Source organism: Lathamus discolor, chromosome 5 (assembly GCF_037157495.1).
Source record: "Lathamus discolor isolate bLatDis1 chromosome 5, bLatDis1.hap1, whole genome shotgun sequence".
NCBI classification, from domain to species: Eukaryota; Metazoa; Chordata; class Aves; order Psittaciformes; family Psittacidae; genus Lathamus; species Lathamus discolor.
In genome coordinates this window covers 41602437-41625445 of record NC_088888.1, presented here as the reverse complement: position 1 = coordinate 41625445, position 23009 = coordinate 41602437, and the positions used below count along the sequence as shown (strand labels likewise).

At 35.6% G+C, this 23009-nt stretch overlaps 1 protein-coding gene across 12 annotated transcripts in view; it reads right to left on the bottom strand.

The window, feature by feature from the left end:
- The window catches only part of STXBP5 (syntaxin binding protein 5), a 107365-nt gene that overhangs the window by 39557 nt on the left and 44799 nt on the right, over positions 1 to 23009 (bottom strand). For all 12 annotated transcript variants that reach the window (XM_065680512.1, XM_065680515.1, XM_065680518.1 and 9 more), the window contains 7 exons: positions 20973 to 21056; positions 11707 to 11830; positions 10171 to 10249; positions 4484 to 4638; positions 3352 to 3424; positions 495 to 642; positions 3 to 70 (listed from right to left, as the gene is read on the bottom strand). In XM_065680512.1, coding sequence (XP_065536584.1) covers positions 3 to 70; positions 495 to 642; positions 3352 to 3424; positions 4484 to 4638; positions 10171 to 10249; positions 11707 to 11830; positions 20973 to 21056 — 731 coding nt within the window. The remainder of the gene's footprint in view (positions 1 to 2; positions 71 to 494; positions 643 to 3351; positions 3425 to 4483; positions 4639 to 10170; positions 10250 to 11706; positions 11831 to 20972; positions 21057 to 23009) is intronic.

Genomic DNA, 23009 nt, shown 5'->3' with positions numbered 1-23009 from the left:
ACCCTGTAATAATTATCTCTGGATAGCTCTGAGTGATCAAACCCCAGTTGCCTCCACTGATGGGCCATTCCTGGAAGATTAACAAATACACTGAGGAAGAAAATATCATACAGTGCAAAGTTAAGCCATTGAAATTACTGCAGATACGGCAGATTCCAATATTTCACAAGTTCAAAACCTAATTAAGATATATCTATTTTGGGGGGGCAGAGGGGATAAAAAAAAAAAAATGTTCAACAATGGCTATGAACACTACCCCTGCTCCAGGAGTTCCCTTAGCTTCCTTGCTAAGCAAGCGATGAGAGCATATTAGGAAAGCATGACTACAGGCTTGATATTTGCTATATTCTCCCCAGACATCTGCGATTAGTCACTGTCAAAGACAGGATAATGAGTCAGATGGAGCTTTAGTCTTAGCATAGCCACTCTTATGTTCTTTAGTGCTGCTGATTTTCAGTATTTTCAAATACCTGTATGTATACTAGATATTGTACCTTCTTACTGTAACCTTGACGCTTCTGTCGAGCACCAACTGAATAGAGTGCAGGTATGAGGTCCACAGGACAATCAGCAAAATATTCACAACAGGTAACCGGAGATTCATGTATAGTCAAAGGATAGGGATTCTCAAATATAGGGTACCTTTGATGGATGAAAGGAGAACGATTGTTAATCTAGTAAATATGTATTTTTTTTTTAAAGCAGAAGTAAACCACTAAAGATTAAGTCTGCACTCTTTCCACATAGACAAAAATAAATGCACACAAAATTAGATTATGAACAAATATGCAACTTAACTGCTCATCCAGTAAACTATCAAGACAGTGTAGTACTCTATATAGAACTTGAAGTTTGTATTGTTACTAGAATTTTGCTAGAGTATTACTATTCCTATAGTAAGCTTTTAAAAAATATAAAACTATTTTAATGGCTTGTGGAAACCCCAAAGTTAACCAAGTCCTAATTGTAGCAACATGGAGCTATGAATTTGTTTCTAACTCTTCAGCCTATTTTTCCAGGGAGAAAGGCAGGAAGACTCCACTTCTATCTATTACTATACTGTTCTTAGACAGAAAGTTGTCCTGCATTTTTCATAACCTACTCTCCTGGTTTCAGTTGTAATAGTTATTTTTCTCATTCCTAGTAGCTAGTGCAGTGCTACGCTTTGGCTTTAGTCTGAGAACAACGCTGATAACACACCAATGTTTTAGCTGCTGCTCGGTAGCGATTACCCAGATCAAGCACCTTTCAGTCTCTCATGCTTTGCCAGTGAGGAGGAGCACATGAAGCCAGAGGGGAGCAGAGGCAAGACACCTGACCCAAACTAGCCAAAGGGTTATTCTATACCACAGCATGTCATGCCCAGTATATAAACTGGGGGGAAGTCACCTGGAAGGCCCAGATTGCTGTTTGTGTCACACTGGGTATTTGAGCCATTGTATTGTGAATCACTTGTTCATTGTGTTTTTTCCTGATCCCTTTTAGTTTTATATTCTCTCCCCTTGTTATGTCCTGAATTATTAGTAGCAACAATAGCATTATTTTGTACTTGATTCATTAAACTGTTCTTATCTCAACCCATGGGATTTGTATTCTTTCGATTCTCACCCCCATCCTGGACAGAGGGGAGAACGGGAATGGCAGCTGAGCAAATGGCTGCGTGGTTCTGAGTTACTGACTGGGTATAAACCATGATACCTACTTGCAACTTCAAGATCATTTTCTAAAAACTATAGATAGCAACACCATAACACCAGTTAGACACTGTGTCACACACACAAACTCCCCACTACCACCTCCATCACACAAGTGACAGCCTTAATGAGGAAAAAAAAACAAAATTTTTTTTTTTTTTGAGAGGCAGAAAAGGACACAGCTGCACAACCCATCTAAAGTTAGAATTAGCAACAGATGAAAACATTCTGCAGACCAGTAAGTTTATACAGAGCTATCTGGAAAGTTACAGCAATCTTCTGAAAACTGAACAAAAAAAAAAAAAAAAGGGCTTAATTTTAACAAAAAGTAACAAATTCATATCTCAACACAGGGCAATAAGAAAATTCCTGTAGCAGAAAAAAAAAATCTTCTCTGTTGTTTTATTAAGGTGTGAAATAATTGATACTGTGCAAGTCAAACATAACAAAGACCAGTATGAATTTCTAAAAACAAAACTGCTGAAGATTCTGTTTTTAATATGAAAAGGAATAAGCCTTAACATAATTTTAAATTTCAGGCACTGCAAGCTATTTCAACTTCAGAAAAATAGGTTTATACAAGCTTCTTGATTTCCAGTTTATTAAAACTTGTTTTATTAATGTTTCAGCATATGAATGTTGGAAGCATAACGCCATTAGTGTATCAGAAACAAGTTTTAGACACAGCATATGGCCATGTAACATTAGCAAAATCTACATGAAATTGCTCAGTAGCTGCAGAGATATTAGGACTACACTTGATCTTCTTCCAAGTTCAACAGTCTTCATTATCCAAGGTATCACAACTGAGGACATGTAGTTACAGGTTTTTGTTTTGCCCTAGAAGGATGTTCTTTACAGGGATTTTTTTGTTCTTCATTGACCACTGGGGACTCTTAATCAGGAACACTATAAAGATCTTATCCATACAGATCCTCTGCTATTAACCCCTTAGTAGCTAGTTGTTACTACCCATACTAATCCCCAAACCCTTGATAAAAAAAATAGTATCCCAAATTTTTAATTACCACTGAATAGAATACACAAACTGTCCCATGGACAAAAGAACAAGAGACTCTAAATTTGTTAGGAAAGTATTAATTATGAAAACTGTAATAGGATATGACTTTTTATCTCTCACAACAGTAGTAAAACAGGGATAGGTGTTACCATTCTAATTTTACATATATGATATTTATTGAATCAGTATTGAGCTACTTTAAGCAATACAGATAGCAATTCATTTAGCAATAAAAATCAGCAAATATTTATGTGATGACCACAACACTCAGTGTCAGCCATAGTTACTTGGCTTATCTGAAGAGTTATTCTCCCTGCTCCCTTAAATTCCAAGCCCTCCTCATAGCATTTCAAAATAAACTTCAGTCAACTTCAAAATAAACTGATACTTAAAAAGTAGCAGTGATCTATAAGTAATTTCTGTCCATTGATCAAGTTTGAAAAAGTCACAATCTACTCATCTGCTACATACTAACTTGAAAAACGTTGACCTATAAAGTTTCACAGTTCTGCCACATCTAATACTCAAAATTTTATGCTCTGGACAGGAAGGTATTATGGTAGATTAAAAAGCTACAGAGCAGAACAGCAGGCTGATCACTACAGCCAGTCATTAAAAAAAACACAAGATTCTTACCCATTTTGAGCAAGGTCAATCAGCACTAAGTCCTTTTCTAGAAGAACAACTACAGCATAAGGTTCTTGAAAGTCTGAAAATAAGAATGAGAAAAAGGTACTTACCAATAAACACAGTTCTTGCATGCACAGTCTCAAGAATGTGATCAGTCCTCTATCAACTCTATCAAGTTGAGAGCCAAAAGGCCCCTTGGATGACTATAGTTTTCTTAGGATATTTCATACACTCTAACCCCCCCTACCCCCCCCCCCGCCCCGGCCCTGAATATTCCAAGTTACATTTGGGGAAAACCATGCTCTCCATTTAATTCAATATTCTCAACCTGTTTTTGATTTGCTAGAGCCATTTAAACAGCTCACACAACAAGGAACATGCAAAGAACTGGAATAAACAGTATTTTTGAGAACAACCTAATTACAGAACAATAACATTCTCCCACCCTAAAACTGCTTTTCCTCATATTCAGTGGAGTTTAAAGTGTAACTGCTTACAAAACAGACTGAAAGACAGCCTACCTGAAACTAAAATAAGAAAATTGAAAGCCTTTCCAAAGTTTATCGTGCCCTCAAATTCTGAGCTAAGCAGTTTTATACACTCAGATGGAAGGTGACAGGTAAAAACACTGGAGCCATTGGTAATATAAAACTATTAATATGGGACAAATGCCTAGGACCATCATAAAAAAAAAACCCTTCTGCAGAAAGGAGAATACAGATTAGCGATGACCTTCATGCGAATACTGGAATGAATAAAGTTATTAGAGTTAAAAGTATTACTTGAATGCTAACTTAAGATCTAGCATTGACTGGAAAGGTCTTATGTGCTCAGATATCAATAAACGTGTTGCAGTAGCTACAGCTTAAAACTCTAATACTACTTTTTGTCTGTACATGGAAAAAACATGCAATCAGTAAGTGGCAAAACAGATTTTATAATAAACTTTTCTATTATGACGCTTTGGGAAGTAAAACATATTTCAGACAGTAGGGATTAACAGATGTTGCTACTGCAGTCTGTTTGCCAGAGGTAAAGCAGGAAGGCAATAGTAAAAAATACTCCGATGGGATACAACTCCTGAGAGAAGAGGTCAAAGTACTGAGAAAAAAAAAAATAAAATCTTTACAGAGCCTACCATTAGGATATGGTGTTTCACAGAGGGTTAGAAAATCAACAATAGAATAATCCATTTCTAGCACAGCAGTACTTTTCCCATGCATAACTGTTAAACAGGGTCGTCTTCCTACAGTGTCATACGACAAGCCTCCCGAGAGAATGATGAAAGGCTCCCTGGAATAAAGCAGAGACATGTAGATCAAGCCAAGATGATATGTTAAAAGAGACTGGGCACTTCTTTAACCTTATAATAAAGTTCAATGAGATATCATTAAGCACAGATACATTAAGAATAATGTATACCACCTCTCCATGCAATGTGTAGCTTGGATATGTGTTTCAAAGTTTGAAGAACAAGAATTAGAAGATTAAAATTTAAGTCAGACATCTTTTCCAAACCTCTTCCGATATTGCTTATTTAAACAATCTTTGCAACTGTTTCCCAAGATGAGATTGTTTTTTATTTTGTTAAACTTCAGAATTGTTTCTTTCTACTAAACTGCAGATTTGGATTTGCCAACAGCCCCATTTATCCATACTATATAATATTCCAGCAGGATCAAGTACATTTACTTCCTGTACAGAATTACCCTAAATGTTGAACGATGAACAATTTTTCAAACCCTGTAAAGCAATTTTGCAGCCACAATAACATTACTGTCTTGGAGAAGCAACCAGCTGCTTGATAAACTACAAAGATCTAATATGTTTTAATAAAGCAATGACACAAATAAATACCTACAGTTCTTTCATCACACATTTAACTCTAGACATTTTATTAATTTTACTCCCTACTACAATGCACAAAATTCAAGAAACTACTATGTCATAGACTACTCCTACTGCAGAATTAAGTGCCTTGAGTATAGCAAAACTATTTCTTCTAGGCTTTAAAAAGAGATTTAGAGGCTTCCCTTTAAAAGTTTGTCTTTACAGAAGCATATTTTTAAATACATGCACATTATCTCCAATATGCACATAACACACAGCTTAGTACTTCATTTCCTGAAAAGCAAGATGAAATAAACTCATTCATTTTACTAGTGTCCTGGTTTCAGCTGGGATAGAATTAATTTTCTTCTTAGTACCTGGTGCAGTGCTGTGGTTTAGCTCTAGTCTGAGAACAACGCTGGTAACACACCAACTTTTTAGTTGTTGCTCAGTAGCACTTACCCTGATCAAGGACTTTCCAGTCTCTCGTACTCTGCCATTGAGGAGGGACACAAGAAGCACTCTGGGGGAGCAGAGACAGGATACCTGACCCAAACTAGCCAAAGGGTTATTCCATACCACAGCACATAACGCCCAGTATATAAACTGGGAGGGGGGTTACCCAGAAGGCGCTAAGTGGTAGTAATAGTAGTATTACATTGTACTTTTGTTATTAAGCTGTTCTTATCTCCAAGCTTGTGGGTTTCATATTCTTTCGATTCTCCTCCCCACCCCACCCAGAGTGAGCAAGGTGGGGGTGAGCAAACGGCTGCATGGTACTGAGTTAGCAGCTGGGTTGAAACCATGACAACTAGCTATTTTCTTTATTCTCAAAAGTCAATACTCATTTTAATACTTTTTATGTTTAAAATAGGGCATAATACCTTTTAATGTGCAGGCCTACTGTTCATAAGCATACATCTCAATTTCTTGAGCTACTATTGACTATTGCCTCAAATTTCAGGTTTTGTTTCTGGAGAAAAAATATGCACTTAGCCCGTGAAATTCCTCTGATCTACTCTTATGCTCACTTTTAGGTAGGAAACCTACCCTTTCTGTGTCTACCTCAGAAGCAGCTAGCATATTACTATCTGGAAAAAAATTGTAGGTAAAAAAGACATCCTGGAATATTGTGAAAAAGAGGCTTAAGATATCTTTTATTTTTTTGTCCTTTCCTGTAACACCATATTTTCTATGTTAGTTTTGCATTTGAAATAGAAATGTGAAAGACTAGGTACATCTTTTTTCTTGAAAGCTGTGTATGGATGCTCTAGTTTATGCATATGTGCCTTTCATTATTTTCAGGCTTGCCTTAAGCATGCTCTGGTTTTAGCACTGAAGACAAAGCAGACTAAGATAAGCTCTCATTTTCTACAATTATTTCACAATCTGCCTGATCCTTTAAAAAGCCCTGTAACTGAGGAGTTGATAGGGTCAAACAGTCCTGCTGGCTGAGGAACAGACCCCACAGAACAGCCACAAATTAGATCATGGCTCCACGGAGTTCAATATCCTGCCTCCAAGAGTAGCCAAAAGTACGTTTCTAGAAAAGGATTCAGTTTCCTCAGAGTTTATTTAACCTCAATTCTTCATATTGGAACTTCAGACCATCTCTTTTATGGTCAGGTCCATGATGCAATTCCAAAAAAAGGACAAACTTTAATTTAACCTGATATTTTTCAACATGTCAACAAAGAGGAAAATATTGGTGTGATGTACTTGCAGTATCTTATTGTGCTGAAATGATTTATTGCAGTAGTTTTTGTCTACACAAAACCACTATTTTTTTTTCTTTTTAACAATAATGCTGCCAGAACAAGTTGCAGTAATTATTTGACTTGTGGGTTCACAAAGATCAACTGACAATAACAAAGTAACAAATACCAGTTTCCAGGTTTCATACATCACAGTGAAAACCACTTCTCCTGGTTTTATTTCTCAAGGTAATCAGACTGCTTTGAGCAGGCTAGTCAGAGTCTGTATTCTTATGAAGCAAAGAATGGAAGACCTAAGAACAGATTACACAGATCTGTCACATGGATTTTTCACAGAGAGATCAAAGATTAAAGTTGACTCTAGTCTGCCAGAAAGACTAATACAGGTATGTATAGGAACTTTTCATATTTTAGTGAAACTGGATTTACCATGAACACAAGCTGTGTGTTTTCTGATTAAAGTGTTGTCCCTCAGTTGTGATACACATTAAAAGGTTAGCACACACAAATTTTACGTAGAAATGCACAATTTAACAGAAACATTAAAAGTAGTGTACTTTATGTAATAGATGACATAGGTAAAATTAACTGTCCAAGTTAGATCAATCTGAAACAATGGGAAACCTTTAACAAAAAGCAGTGCTCAACTCTTAGAGAATTGCTATGTAGCATTTTTAACAGCAGCTAATACAGAGATTCTTCTTTGAAACCAGTTCTGTTTCAGCAGGTTTTGAAGCGATCCCTTTACACTGATTTTCTCATCAGTTAAATCCTTAAGATCACTTGGGAAACACTGTAAAATATTGGCTAAAAATCAGAAAAACACAGGATTAGGTCTTGCAGTGCATGAAAATGAAATAAAAATGAGAGTTGAGTGGTTCATAGTCCTGCAGGATGTTCCTGCTCAATTTCAGACATAAATTGTTAAATGTTAATTGTTAAATGTCTGGCAACTTGGATGTGAGGGCAAAGAGTATACACAGAAGTCAGGCCTTTGGTACCAGCTGGCTTCCTTTTCAAGCCACAGGTGGATCTGTCAAGAAGTTAATCCCTAGTAACACAGGTGAAAAATACTTCCAAGCATTAGTATAGCTCAAAAATGAAATTCTTGAAGTACTAGTGAAGATAAACTACAAATTCATTTTGGGAAGTGTGATTTTGAATAAAATACAATAAAATCATATACTCAAACCAAATTAACAGATCAAGAAACTTCAACTTATCTGAAGACCTCATTATTATTATAACCTCTAGGTCCCAATTATATACATCCATCTTTCTGAGGTACTGCTCTACAGTTAGTCAATGACAGCTACATTAGCTAACAATAACCTTTTGCTATGTCTCACAGGGAGACTTTTGAGCTGTAATTTCTATTACGCAGAGCTTTAGTGGTAAAGAATAAGCTTAGGCAATTTTATCATAATGCTAATATCAACCAGAATAAATACTGCAGACACTGAATCTGAAGGGGCAGGAAACGGCTTTAGGAAGCTGAAGAGCTTCTCTCTAGTTTCACTTCAGACAGAAAAGCATGCTTAAAAGGCAACATGGAAACCATTTCAGCAAGCCCAAAGAGTAATCTATCTTTGCAACTCATCACTTCAAAAGACATGGAGTATTTTAAATGAAGAAACACAAACAAAAAGATTGGTGAGCAATGGCATTCTCTGGGACTGGAAAATGATGCCACTTTTCACAAGGAATATATGAAGAAACTTGCCCTTTTGAATCCCTAGCCTGGGTACATGATGACTGTCAATAACCTTTCTACATGTTTTTTCCTAGAAACAAAGCTACAGATATACTATTGTTGAGGGTAAACAACTGTCTTTGGAGACTTCACAGGCACTATCTGCAGCAGATTTAAGCATAAACACCCAACAACAGAAAACCTACAAGCTTAAAAGATAAATAGGTAGTCTGCAAGAACCAGAAAAAAACTTCCTGTCTTGTTTTTACAACCCCAGCTTCACAATATGGAGAACACTGGAAAGCAAGAGGTGTAAATAGAGACCACACTAGGAAAAAGTAGTCTCTCCAAAGTGTTATACATTCTTCAAAATTACACTAGAGTAAGATCCTATTTGAACTGTGTGAAAAGTCAATTAGTTTCCCCATTGTAATATAATTGCATAGAACAAACTTCAAACTCATCTTCTCCTTCAGAGTGACTTTTCATAAACAGAAGGCTTTTGATTGCAGAAGTCGCAACTTGTTGAAGCTGAGACTACTTTTGGTTATCTGTATCTTTCTTTAGATCAGCGTTTAACATTTCACTTGAGAAAGGAATACACAGATGTAGCCTGCTGCAAGGAAAGTATGGCTTGCCAACTGATCATACATGATCATACACTGGGAATTAGCCACCATCTTAAATTTCTTTTCACCTTACTTTTAGCAAAAACAAAAATACACAAAGACGCTGCTATTATATATGTATGAGTATACCAATATTTATAGTAAGATCTATTACATCAATTAAGTAACAATCTTCTACGAAACTGAATGCCTGGAAAGCAAATGAAATCAATGTATAACACACACCCCACCACCCCCAAATAAAATAAAAATCCCAACAAAAACATTTGCAAGTAGCTGAACAGGTATCCATGAATTTTTTATCTTTATATTGCACTTGTTACTCAAACGCTTTAAAAGACTTTAGAACCATAAATAAAAAGTTCCACTCAGTTCATGAAATCCTGCAATCCTAATTGCAGTCTTGGTAACAAAACATGCTACTCAACATACTGTAATTCCATCTGAGCCTCTTGTTGAAATTACTGCTTTGTAACATTCTCAATGTGCATAATTAGGCAGAATTCACAGCATAAATTACTGCACTTTAACAGAAGAGCTTGTCAGTAGCATTTCTGGGGGAGGAACACATATTCAGAACTTAGAATACTCGCATCAGGCTACTATTTGCCAAAGTTCAGTTTTTCAGGCCTGTGCTTTAGCTTCTTGCTTTATCAGCCTTTTTCTCTTTAGTATGCTCAAAGGACTGAGCAAAAATACACGTTCAGTAGCATGGAGGAAGCATGCAGATTATGCATTAGCAGTATCTTTACCTAAGATAAGGTCTGTAGGTAGTAATTTGTTCACATGTGGTTTTGTAGTTTACTCAGCAATACCTGCTTTACCAAAATTTTTCAGCTGTTTTGTCATAGCTCAGTGGCATCAGAATATGTATCCCAAAAACTGGAAAACAAAGTACATTCCCAGAGAGCTACATTTATTTTACATACATTAATTTTAGATGCAAAACAAGTCTTACCCAGCTCTAGTTGTTTTATATTCCACCTTAAGGATAGGTTTACAGGGTTCTGGCTTCTTTCCATCCTTCAGCTGCTTTCCTAAAGTGAATTATTTGTTTACATTAACCTTACAGTTCCATAACCTGATGAAGAATTATGAAATCCACCACACAATTTGCAAAGTAGAACACTCATACAGCCATATATTTAACACCTCAGAAAACTACAGTTTACCTTGGAATAATACCATTACAGATTTCTTAAAATTCTCAGTATACCAACTTGGAATATTTAGGTTTAGTCTGGGGTTTTTTGTTGTTTTTTTTTTTTGTTTTTCTTTTTAAAGCATTGTTCAATGTTTGGTTAAAAAAAAAAAAAAAAAAAAAGAAAGAAAAAGAATCCCCCCCCTAAAAAAAGTTGTTTTAAGTAGCCCTGGGATATTTCAAACTTATGTCTACCATTTTGCAATTAAAATTGGTCAGCTTAAAAGTAAAATAAGGTTTATTCTGAGTGTTTTCCTTGGGGGCTAAGATTTGAACATGAGGGACCACTCCTTTACTGTGCACCATTAGCAGCTAAAGCTTTACAGATACAATTTCCCATGGAGTCAATAGAAATTAAGAGTACAGTGTAAATATGCATCTTTTCCCTCTGAACATTGATGAAGTCTGATACAGCTACAAAGTTCTGCACAAAAAAATCTCATTTGCAGCCCAAAATCAAATAAAAATGTTTACTAAGAGGCCAAAACAATAAAAAAGTTAGTCTTCTCTAACCAAGTTTACTACTGCAGTAGCAGTCAGGTTTTCTATTTTTTGACTGCTACAGCATCACGTAGAAATGCTCAGCTTCCTTCTTCCATTCTAGCACAGTAAACACAGACTTGCTGAAGGCTCATATAGGTAAATCAGGATTCATAACTTCAGCATCTCATGCTGCAACCCCACAGATTATGCTGTTACATTCACACTTCAGAATCTGAGGTAAATAAGTTGCTAAAACATGACTTACACATATGCACACCATATAAAACCTGGCATTTGTATAGAATTCTTGAACAGTGGCAGCATATTTTACAGAAGAGCAACATGTAAAGTTAGTTTCCCAGATTAACATTAACTCAAGACTCCTCAGATATGGGAATATCTTACCAGATGCTAGTCTTACTCTATCACAAACCTTTCCAAGAATTTATATGGCAATCTAATCTACACATTTATACATGAAACAGATGCTTGCTTATATGTATTTTAAACAACATATGGGATTGTAATGGCAAGCAAAATGTAAGCCCTGCAAAATATGCATCAGCTAATTTTGAGATCAATGCTGTTGTGTGAAAGGTGAGTTTAAAAGTTTAGAGCTTTATACAGAACTGCAGTGATTTGGATTCTTATTTGATACTTTTTTAATGAAATCTATCAGAATTTGATGACTTCTTTTTTTTAGTTGCACTTGCATTTTTAATACTTGGTTTTGCAAGAAGCACTTCTTTTAAAAATAAGTTCCCTGTGTTTTAAGGGCTGTCAAACAGTGCGTATCCATTTTCATCTTACCATGTGGAGTGATTGTCTGGAATGGCTTTGTAGGAGATTTTACATTCCATATTGTCAAGGTACCGTCTGAGTGACTACAAATGAATTGTTTTCCTTCATGATGCCAAGCCACAGAGTGGATTGCCTATGAAAGAAAAAATTTAAACAGAATAGTATAAATTCAGTAGCTTAGTATAATTTTATCCTTATTCAGTGACATATGACAGCAAAAGGAAATTAGAGAAAGTACTAATTAAATCATATTGCTCTTAGAATGTCCTAATTTACCCATGGTAAGTTTTCCATTCATAAGTACTTCTTTCAGACACACTTAATCCCTCTAAAATGCTGTCTTCACTGTAGTTATGTTAGACATGTTTAAGGGGAGAGAGAAAGATACTCTTCAGAGGGTAGTATTAAGGTATTTTTCAGTAATTTTCAGCATGCAGAGAATATCTGAAAACACTTAAACTTTGCCAGCCAACATTTTTTTATTATTGGGAAAAATAGACTGTCCATAATAATCCTATCAAGTGCTTATTTTTTGTAAGTCAAAGTTTTAAATGACATTTCAAGGTATCTGTGCAGATATGCACAAGAGGCAAGCAGGGGCTGAGAACATCAGTAAAATGACGACTAAAGCAATAATAAGATTCTGGAAATTATGATGAATTATGATGATCACAAAACCAAAACATTAGCTTGAATAAGCATTCTAATGTTGCAATGGTAGTTTTAAGGTATAAGAAAGCATAGGAATCTACTAGCATATCTTTTCATGAATACAGAAGCATTTTTACATTCATAAAATCAGGAATGGAGTGATTAAGCCAAGCCACGTGAATTCTCATTGCAGAAAAAAGCTGACTAAATGAAATCTACTTGCTGACTTAAGGTGAGGGAAAAATAAACAACAAAGCAAAGAGTACAAATAAGGCAAAGAGATGAACTAGTAAAAAAGTTTGGTGCCATTTCTGTTTCCAGCATCTGCATTAGTACACGGAGACATCAGGAAATCATTAGATGATGTTCAAGGGAATTTTAGAAATACGATTAAAATATCAATAAGCAAAAATATAAAATATCAAAACCCCAAAGTATCTGTCTACTACCCAAAAGGTGCAGAAGGAAGTATTCCCTGCTGGAAGTATGGAACTGTGATATCAGTGAGAAGGCAGGTCTGCCTCATACTTACGATAAAGATATAACTAGGTAAACTTAAAGCAAGAACTTAATATGTGAAAGCTTACAGGGTGTACAATGTCATCTTTTCAGTGGGTACCCTCAGCAGAGATTCTATCTGTAAGCAGGGTTTAGACTCACTCCAGTAACTCAGGTACCTAACGGTTGAGTAGTAGGGAATCTTAACTAGCAGTGAAAGCTTAGGCAGCAAATCCCTAGATGAAAAACAAATCACACAAGACAGATCTAAGCTAGCTTTGCCTAAACTGATTATACACAGATCAGATCCTCACATTTCATAAAATTACACAGAAAATCAAGACAGTTTCCTGTAATATGATTGGAAGAATCCAGAGATTAAATGCCAGACAGGGGAAAATGACTATACAACATGAATTCAGACTCTCCAGTAATAACTTCTCCAACTTAAAGTAGTAGAAGAGTTGGATATCTATAAACTACAGATCAACTAAGTTTTGTATTTCTTAGTGAATTTTAGTCTTGTCCCCTATGTAGTATGGAATCACTACAGAATTTATTAGAAGACTGATTCAGTGTACCAATATTCAATCAACACATACGCAGTTCAGAAACGTATACACACATGAAGTCTCCTACAGTCAAAGTGGCATAGACTTGCTCATCCTGCCTGTAAAATGATTTTTTATTTAGCAAATATAAGCAGGTAATATGAAAGATTTTTTGAATAAATATTGGAAATTCAGTGTTATTTACCAACGTAGTACTAAGCAAATCCAAGAATCAGTAAGTTTGAAAGCACAAACTTGGTAAAGCACAGATTGCATTTCTAAAATCTGTTTTCACTAAGAAATTATCTATACTATTATGAGCAATACAATGTAATAAGTATGTTTTAAACACTCTCCCATGTGGAGTCTAACCCTGACAGTATTAAGTAGCTCATAGTGTAAATGGAACCATTTTTGATACATGTTTATATAAAAATAGGTCTTAAGAACCAGGAAGAAGGCAAGTTTCATAGAATGAAGGGTGAATTAGAAAAAGGGACACTTGGTTTTTCTTGAAAAAGCAGGTCAAGAGGACAGAAACCCAAAACCCCATTACTGTTGAAACATCATTAATGTTTAAGAACATAAAAAGATCTGACAAACTGAGCACAAAGGAGAAGGATGACTGCTATCGCCTTACTTCCACAAGGAACCTGATGTGATGGAAAGAATGCTGAAAGAATAATGAGGCCTCTGGATTTACGGCTATTTATTGTCTAGTTTTATAGAGCATCTGGCTATGTTTAGCAATGCAGTTAAATATTACCTAAAGCATAACAAGAATACATTTTATGTATTTTTAAAATAATCCAACTAACAATTCTGTGGGTTGAGTAAGGTAATCTTTGGTGCAGAGCACTATCTTTAGCTACTACACACTTCACATCTTTTTGTAAGGCTGAAAAATGAAGCCAAACCTGTAAGTCTGTAGCATAATCTCCAATTTTACAGCAGGATAGCATATTTACAATGACAATTCAGTTACAGTAAAAAAGTACAATAAGTTTAAGTGGCACAAGCTGGTCAGTATTGATAGCCTCAATTAGCAAAACAAAACTGGTAACTGAAATACCACTGCAATACTCAAGAGCAAAAGTTCGGACCCTTTTTCTGTGATTAATATTAGTGCTAGAATACAAAGGAAAGCACGACATCGGAGATAGAAAAATCAGGCAAAATCCACTGAGGCTGCAAATCTATATATAGCTTCTTCAACACTAAAAAGCCCCTAGGAGTAATATATTTTCCAGTATTTTACACAAAACTTACTGATCAAGAATAAAACTTCCAACGTTTTAATGGTATTTCTCACTTTGTTTTAAAACTTCACCTGGTACCCTTTTGGTAGAACAAGGCAGCAGTATGCTTAAATCATCTGGTGCTGATTCACCGTATCTCAAACATTTTTATGGAATATATCACTGGTCATATGGATCCCAGAGCGACAATAATTCCCTATTACAAGATTATGCACCAGTACCACGGAGGAACGTTGCTGTTTTTAAGGCACAAGGCATTTATATCCTTAAGAGGAGTTGTCTTCAACTCGTGACCTCATTAACATTCTGAATCTTCCATTTATAAACATACACTGAATCTTTACAGGATCTTACACTGAAAATACTCTATTAAAAACACCCCAACTTTACGTTTACTTAAATATAACTAAAGGTTTCTTATCAAGGGTATCCCTACTACTCCCTTCACTGTGATTTAAAGGTAGCTGTTCTGGAAGTTTTTTCAAAACTTTTGAGACAGTTACGTGTTTTCTAGGGGAGGAGCAGGGGTGTCAAGTCTTTTTTGAATAACAAATCCAGCATGATTGACTGTGTTATCCTGCTTAAGCCAAAGCTTAACCAGAAACATAGAAACTAACTACCCTAGAGAGCATTATGTGGAGACAAGCTGTGCACAAAGGAAGCCTCACTTTCACCAGCTGCTCCAGAAGGATTATCCTGTGTGGAAAAGTGACTGTCACACTGCATGCAAAGAAGGTGAACCTATCTGATTTTTAGAAGGAAACCTTGCAATGACTGCAACAGTTAACCGAGGGAGACTGCAGGACTCCCTCACAATCACAAGTAAAGTGCAATCACAAATAAGAAACCTGAAGTCTGAGGAACAAAATTAAAAGCATTTATATGCAGGTCTCCTGCAGAAATATCTTAAGTAGATCATTTTCTTTTAAAGAGATTAATGCACATTTAAAACACTTTATGCAATTCAGTTTCACGCCTGCAGCAGCTTGTCAATATGCCTAGAAATCACTACTATTTCTTAGTTCTTTAAAGAGGTACAAAAATTAGTAACTCTAAATACAACCTTACAATTTAATAGACAAGCTCATTAATAAAGACTCAAGTTTTGACTATTTTTCCCCACCAAGGGGATTTAACTGTTTCAATTCATGAAACAGCATATATATAAAATCCCTTTTCTTTCAATTTCTACAGACTTATTTTAACCCTACAGGTGATTACATGTACATCACCTCAGAACAGTTTGAGATCACTGTTTGAATCTTATTTTCCTGCAAGACAAGATGCATGAAGAAAATTCATACTTTGTTGTCAATACAAAAACTATTTCAGCAGTTTCCCCTGTATCTAGGAGACTTTTTAACCCATTTTTCTAATACCAAGTCTAGACCACCGCAAATACAGTTGCTACAACTCAGAAAAAAACCCACCACCAAAACCTATGTAAAGTGGTTTGCTTTTTTTTTGTTTGCTTTGTTTTAAGTAATACGCACCTCCTCGCTTGCTTTTCAAGTGTAACACAATCTTTGGCAAAATGTTTCTGTACACTTTCCCACAGGAATGCACCACAATCATGGAAAATTCCTTTCAACATTCTTTGGATTTGACAACGATCCTTTTCTCTTTCATGCCATTAAGTGAACTTAAAGTATACTGTGCATGACTGGTAAGGTCCATGGTAAGAGATTAGTTATTCTGCAAACCACTGTTTACCGTAGCCTATTCAGATTTCACCGTCTTATTATGATAGTCCTTCATTTCCATAGACATTGAGAGCATTTTCTGGTAAACTTAAAAACAGCTGCTGACACTCCTTTTCTACAGGTTTACTAACATATTCAAAGCACGGATAGTAACTTGGGAGTACCTGTGCTAACTCTCTTGTCAATAGCCTAAGAAAGAAAGGGTAACGAATGCTGTAAGAGAAAAAGAATATAGCTACTGAGATTTAAATGCAATGTATCACGAAGATTGTTTTGATGCTATGAAATGTGCAAGTGCCTAATGAGTGCATTGACATGCTTTGGTTTCCGGCAAGTCACATATCAGCATTGCCTTTTTTTTTTTTTTATTCATTCTCGTCCTCTTAATCCCACAGGCTACTTTGACATGTTTTTAATGCTTTAAAATAATCTCTTATACTCAGCTATGTACCAGAACATTGAGCCTAAAAATAGTAACCTATAATACAGTTGCTGAGTTAATGCTATCAAAGCTTCCTTTAAATCAGAACAAAGTAATACTTGAACAATGGACTGTATTTAAAAAAACAGAAAACGAACAGTTGTTTGGGTTTTTTCCCCTCATGGCTGAAAATATAGTATGAGAAATGTTCGCGGTACAAAATGTATTCCACATAAGAAATTCATAACTTTTTTTAATCACCAATGTTTGAAAATAAAAGGCTTAAGGCTAGGCAAACAGAATTCAAGCTTTATTTTTCCACTGAGCTTGCCTAAGACAAAAGCGATGTTTTGAGGAAAAGGCTTCAAAGAAACTTTCTAGTGAGAAGTTAATTCACAACTGCAGTTCCATTATGTCACAGAAAATTTCCTCCAATTTCTCTGGAAAAGAATGCTACATTTGTGCATTCTCCTAACTAATTCTAAACATACAACATATTACTGTTGTAATAAAAAGTACACAGTACTGGAAGTTCAAGATCTCACTTGTAATACGGAAAAATCAAGAACAAATTATAATTAAATGCATCTTCTTGACCAAGTTTTTCAATTCTGAAGTCAGTACTACATGTTAACAGAACAAAACTAATATTAGTTTCAAATGTAGAAGAAAAGAAGATATCAAGGTGCAGCCAAACGTATAATGGACACACATTAGGTTATTTCTGCCTAGAACTGTCTACTAGTTACGCTTTTCTTGCCTGGAACCTAGGCTACTCATACCCTCCCTGAATCCTGCTCCATTTAGTCAGCTTCCCTGGTTTCCAATTTTCCATTCTATTTCAAAATTCTATACAACTGAAATAGCCTGCCACTGAAAATTATTATTTGCTTACATTATACATTACATTTATAGATATTTCATTTTTTGGCTAATTATGTGAATTACTAAGTTACTCAACTAGAATAAACACGTTACCTCATTACCATAATTCCAGCAACGCCAGTCAATGTTTTTTACAGTATCAGTTATGGTGTTACTTGTGTAGGACTGAAAACATTACCCACCTTTCTGCAGTAACCTCTTTCAGTAAAAAAGCTAGCGAGAATGCTTTTTTTGTTAAGAAAGCCGCTCAAAATCCAGCAAAGTTTTTATTATTTCTTGCAAAATGTAGTGAAAAAAAAAAAATGTTTCTTCTGTGTTTCTTAACATTTACATTCACTTACTTGAAACTCTGCTAGTCGAAAAAAATCAGCAAAACCAGTGTATTTATATGGGCCACTAATTAACCAGCATTGATTGTAATACAATTAGAAAGATAACACTATGGAGTTGAATTTTTCTTTCACAGACAAATCAAGGGAGATTCGCCATTTTTGTGGCTAAATACAAAACAGAGGCACTGGAGGATAAAATGAAGGAAAACTAAAGCGGCAGTCCCAACTCACTTTGACTCACACTAAAAAGAGGATAAGATATGTGCATATATAGCATATGTGGAATAATCCACTTTCTGCAGCTTCCTATTAATTATCTTTTCTGTATCTGACTGTTTCTGGACCAATGGCCTTGAGAGAAGATCCTATTACAGCACTCCGCAATGGCACTTCTCAAGAAATGCCATTTTCAATTCTATTAGACAAAATAAATAATTTTATTTCTATGCCATTCAGGCCAGAATCCTGAAGAACTTGAAGCTGCCTAACTGTATCAAATCCAAATTTGAAAAATGGGACAGTAGTCTATTCTGCCTTCCTCATTAGAAGATTAGATCTAAATAACTTAATCATTGAAGAAGAAATTCCTTGTCATACATTGTTAAATGGATAAGAACCAACAAATTATTACCGCATCCAGTAATTCTTTTCCCCAAAGATAGATTTTTCTTAAAGGATAATCTGAACTCACAGAAAAAGCATACTTCAACTTTTAAGACATCAGTGGCCAGTATTTCCTTTTAAGCAATTTTATGCATGTTGTTTCTCACCAATAAGAATGATGAAACTCACCAAGTTCACCCTACAAGTCTTCACTTTTCTCTCCCCTTCCTATCTATTCCCAACCTATGATAATGCACATTTCTTTACTAGAAGATCTGACAAGAGACCTTACTTCTCCTCCAATAATTAAAAAAAACCCCAAAACAACAACTGAACAACTAGATACATTCACTTATAAATCCTGTGGGAAATCAAAGATGAAACAGCTGAACTATGCACTGCTCTTTGCAACCTCTCAAATCGGGGCCAGTTCAGAAAGATGACAAGTATGGAGTCAATTTTTAAGCAAAAGGACAACAAAATGTGAAGAAAAAAAGGATAAGCAGCATAGTGAAAAAGGATAAGCAGCATAGTGTCTACCCTGGGTAAGCTTCTAGAAACTGCAATAAGGCTTTAATAAAGAACAGAGTCTAAACAGGGATGAGTATAATATCTCAGGTAGAAGTCAACATGCGTTTTATAAAAGGAAATTATATCCAACAAACCTCTGAAAAATGTTAGCAAGCGTGTGTCTAATGGAAACACCAATTAAGTTTTCCACAAGTCTTTCAACATCTCTCAAAGGAAACTAAAACCAAACAGATTAAGATCCCTGAACAGATGAATAATTGGTCAAGCTAAAATAAAGACAGACTGGCAGTAATTGATCAGCTCAAGGCAATTGGTAGATACCCACAGGGATCTGTGCTGCTCAGTTTATTCATAAATAACCCAGGAAATAACAGTGATAAGTCTGCTGACAGTACCAAAGCATATTCAAGGTAGAAATCAGGATTCCAGTGAAGAACTGCAGAAAGACTTGGAATTTTTATTGTCCAACTAAGTGTGAAGCACTGTGTAAGTGCAATGAACTTAGAGCTGACAACACTGAAGAGTGAGGTTCTAGTTTTATAGTGGGCTATTCTAAGGAAGTATCTCCTTAATGCTTGCCACATCAAAAGGCCGATCCAGTATTAACATCAAGAGAGAAAAAAAAACCAAAAAACCAAACATCATTATTCCACATCGTAAATTCACTGTGCCCACATCTTGAATATACTATGCTGTTGTGTTTGTCTTTTATAAAACAAAGATGAAATAGAATGGTTAAGAGCAAGAAAAACATGAGGTATAAGAACTTTAGACTAGATAAAGATGGAGATACAATTAAGTTTATGAAACAAAATGACAGGGGGAATTAGATGCATACAATGCAACTGGAAGATAGAAAACTGCTCTTTACATAATATACTCTGAGGCTTATACAGACGTATCTGAATAAGCCTCATTCAGCTCAGATGTTCTAATATAGCTCTGATGATCTAAGACTAAAACCACTTCAGAGACTGGTTCTTCAAAGAAACTTCATTGGTACAGCTAACAGACAAGCATGAGTACTGAATCAGAACCACCACAAAACCCACAAATATCCTTCCTTGTGAAAAAAGTTTAGCACAGAGCTGAGGAAGATATACCTGCTGTGATACAAGAAACAGGTTTAGCTAGCATCCAACAATAAAACAGCCATTTTACAGTGAAATATAATTGAGACTAATTTTATGTTGTTATTTCAGATAAATCAACTTGCATGCTATGTTGAGTGGTTTTTCTCAGTCTTTCAGAAAGCCTACATTCTCTCAATAATTATGCTTCAAAGAAATAAGTGCCCTTCAAGGCAATTCTCTTTTTTAAATCTCTCCCACTTTCATTTCAGACCTTGATCTTATTCTACAAGGAAAAGGTGTGTTTATAAAAATGGCCTAGTGAGACTATTTAGTAGCTTCTTTCCCCCCAACTTTTCAGAATATGTGAGCGATTACGAATGACAGGAATTGCTAAACCATCTTGTTTCAACTTAAGACTCAAGCTCTTAATACAGGTGAAAATCACACTACCCAGTAACATGAAAAATATCTGAAAGCCAGACCCCCAAACTAGTAAAGAAATCTAATCCATGCCACCATTCATTGCTTCACAAACTTCTGTGAGTTAAATTCTTCTTATTCAATCTGAAGCTCCTATTACTCAAACTCTATGGCTCTTTAAGAGAAAGCTTAAAGTACTTCAGATTTCAAAGAGATGTATTTATTGAGCCACTGGTGATAGAAGCAGCAGGAGGAATTCGAGCAAAGAAACACAAAGAAAAAAAAAAAATCACTCTTAGATTGGGCAATTATATTCTCATAATAAGCAATGCAGGTGAAAAATGTTACCTCATCATGTGTGTATCTGTAATCTGCCTTCTTTGACTTCAGGTCCCATAACACCACTGTTCCAGATTCAAAGCCAATCAGAAGCTGCAACAATAAGCATATATATTAAGTCATTATATAATACTATATGTAGTAACTGCCAGTAGTTATGAAGAAAAAAAAACTTAGTCAGAAGTGGTGAAAACAACTGACATTCATGCAAAATCAGGAGGAAAAAAAAAAAAAGAGAGAATGCATTCTTCTGAAGTGCCCCTGGAAACCCCCTGAGTTCCAGGAAGTCTAACATAAAACTTACCTAAGTGTCAGTGTATTCCTTCCAGAATGAAAAGGGGGGGGGGACGGGACGGGACGACGACACGACGACACCTAAGTGTTAGTGTATTCCTTCCAGAATGAAAAGGGGGGGGGGGGGGGGGGAACGACGACACAGTGGTGGGAAAGACAACTTGATTGTACATTTTCCTCACTGGAATTTGTTTTGCTTAGATGTTCTGGAAAAATACACTATGCTTTCCAAATTTCTAGGTAATAGTTCATTGCCTATAAAGGAACTATGTAATAAAAGCTTTCTCCACGTGTTAATCACAGTTGATATAACTAAGGTTCTTGGTGTTCCTTTAGCTAGTTAAAAGGAGGAAAACTAGAGAGAAATTAAACAAGATACTTTTCCAAATAATCTTTCTTTTAGAAGCAAGATTAAACCATTTCTGTAGGGAGTCAAGATTCAAACTGCTCATAATAATTGGTCTCAGACATTCTTGAGTATCTAAGTGCTTTGCTCTCCTAAAGTGACACTTATCTTAATGAAAAGAAAACAAGGCCAACATAAGGTAGTAGTAACAGCCTTGGCACTTGTTACATAGAAAGCAGCAATGCAGCTTCATCTCTCACAGCTGCTGGATCTAGCGTGAGAGCTTTTCTTTCAGCAATGCCACTACAGGAGAAGCAGCTCTTAGCATTAAGTAGCATAACTTCACTCCCACTTCTTTTTCCCAGTATGGACATAAAGAGGAGTGGCTGGATTCTGGGATATACTTGCTGTTGAAACTGACCATTTCCCATGAGAAAACAGAACTGTGCTGAGGAGTGTCCTTCATATTACAAGTTAGAAAACATTACCTTCACACACATGGCACTGCAGTCAAAGCTAGAGCTGTACCTAGACATTTTGCCTGGACAATCTTTTCAGCATATTAAATTTTTCAAAGAGTACAGTTATTTCCAGTATGAGATAAAACACATGACCAGCTTATTGATACAATATTTGATCTATTTCAGTGCTCTACAGCTAAATCTACTAAAATACCCTAAAATATTAGACATTTGATCTACTCAAAGTGAATGTTAGATTTTTTCCTCACTACAGTGTCATATATACTATTATTTTAAATTATTTTATCATAAGCCATATTTTATAATTCTTCTGTTTAAACTTTAAACAGTAGAAAAATGATGGTGACTGGAAGGCTAATAGCATGATCAAATTTTAAGAGTGAGCACACAGGACATTCCTTGCAACAGAACTTTTTTTTTTCCCAGCAATGACTTGTGAGAAATGAGATGAACGTAAGGTCAGATTCTAAAACACTGGTTGACAGACAGACTGATAACCCCAGTAATTCTTAAACTTTAATTGACAATAAATTCAGTATGGGGTGAGGGTGGAATACACCAGAATAAATAGATCATCTGCCTTCTGAAATTACCATAGCTTCATTGAATTCATACCCTAGGGTCTCTGATTCTTGAATGTGATTCAAACCCAATTCTATAGAGAAAGCCATTAGTTATGCACTTACTGTGCCAAGTTTCATCCCAATATAAAAACTATTCTTGAAATTTTCCTTGTTTTGACTGAAACCTCAGGTGTTTAGGATACAGCCTTACAACCAGCATGCTATTAAAACATTCAAAGCTCTACTGAGATAATAGTATCATTCCCTCTCCAATTTTACCCCCTACTAAAATGGAGGAGCTTTTCACTAAATGAAAAGAAAGTAAACAAACAAAATTCTCCTATGTAGAACAGTAGTAAAC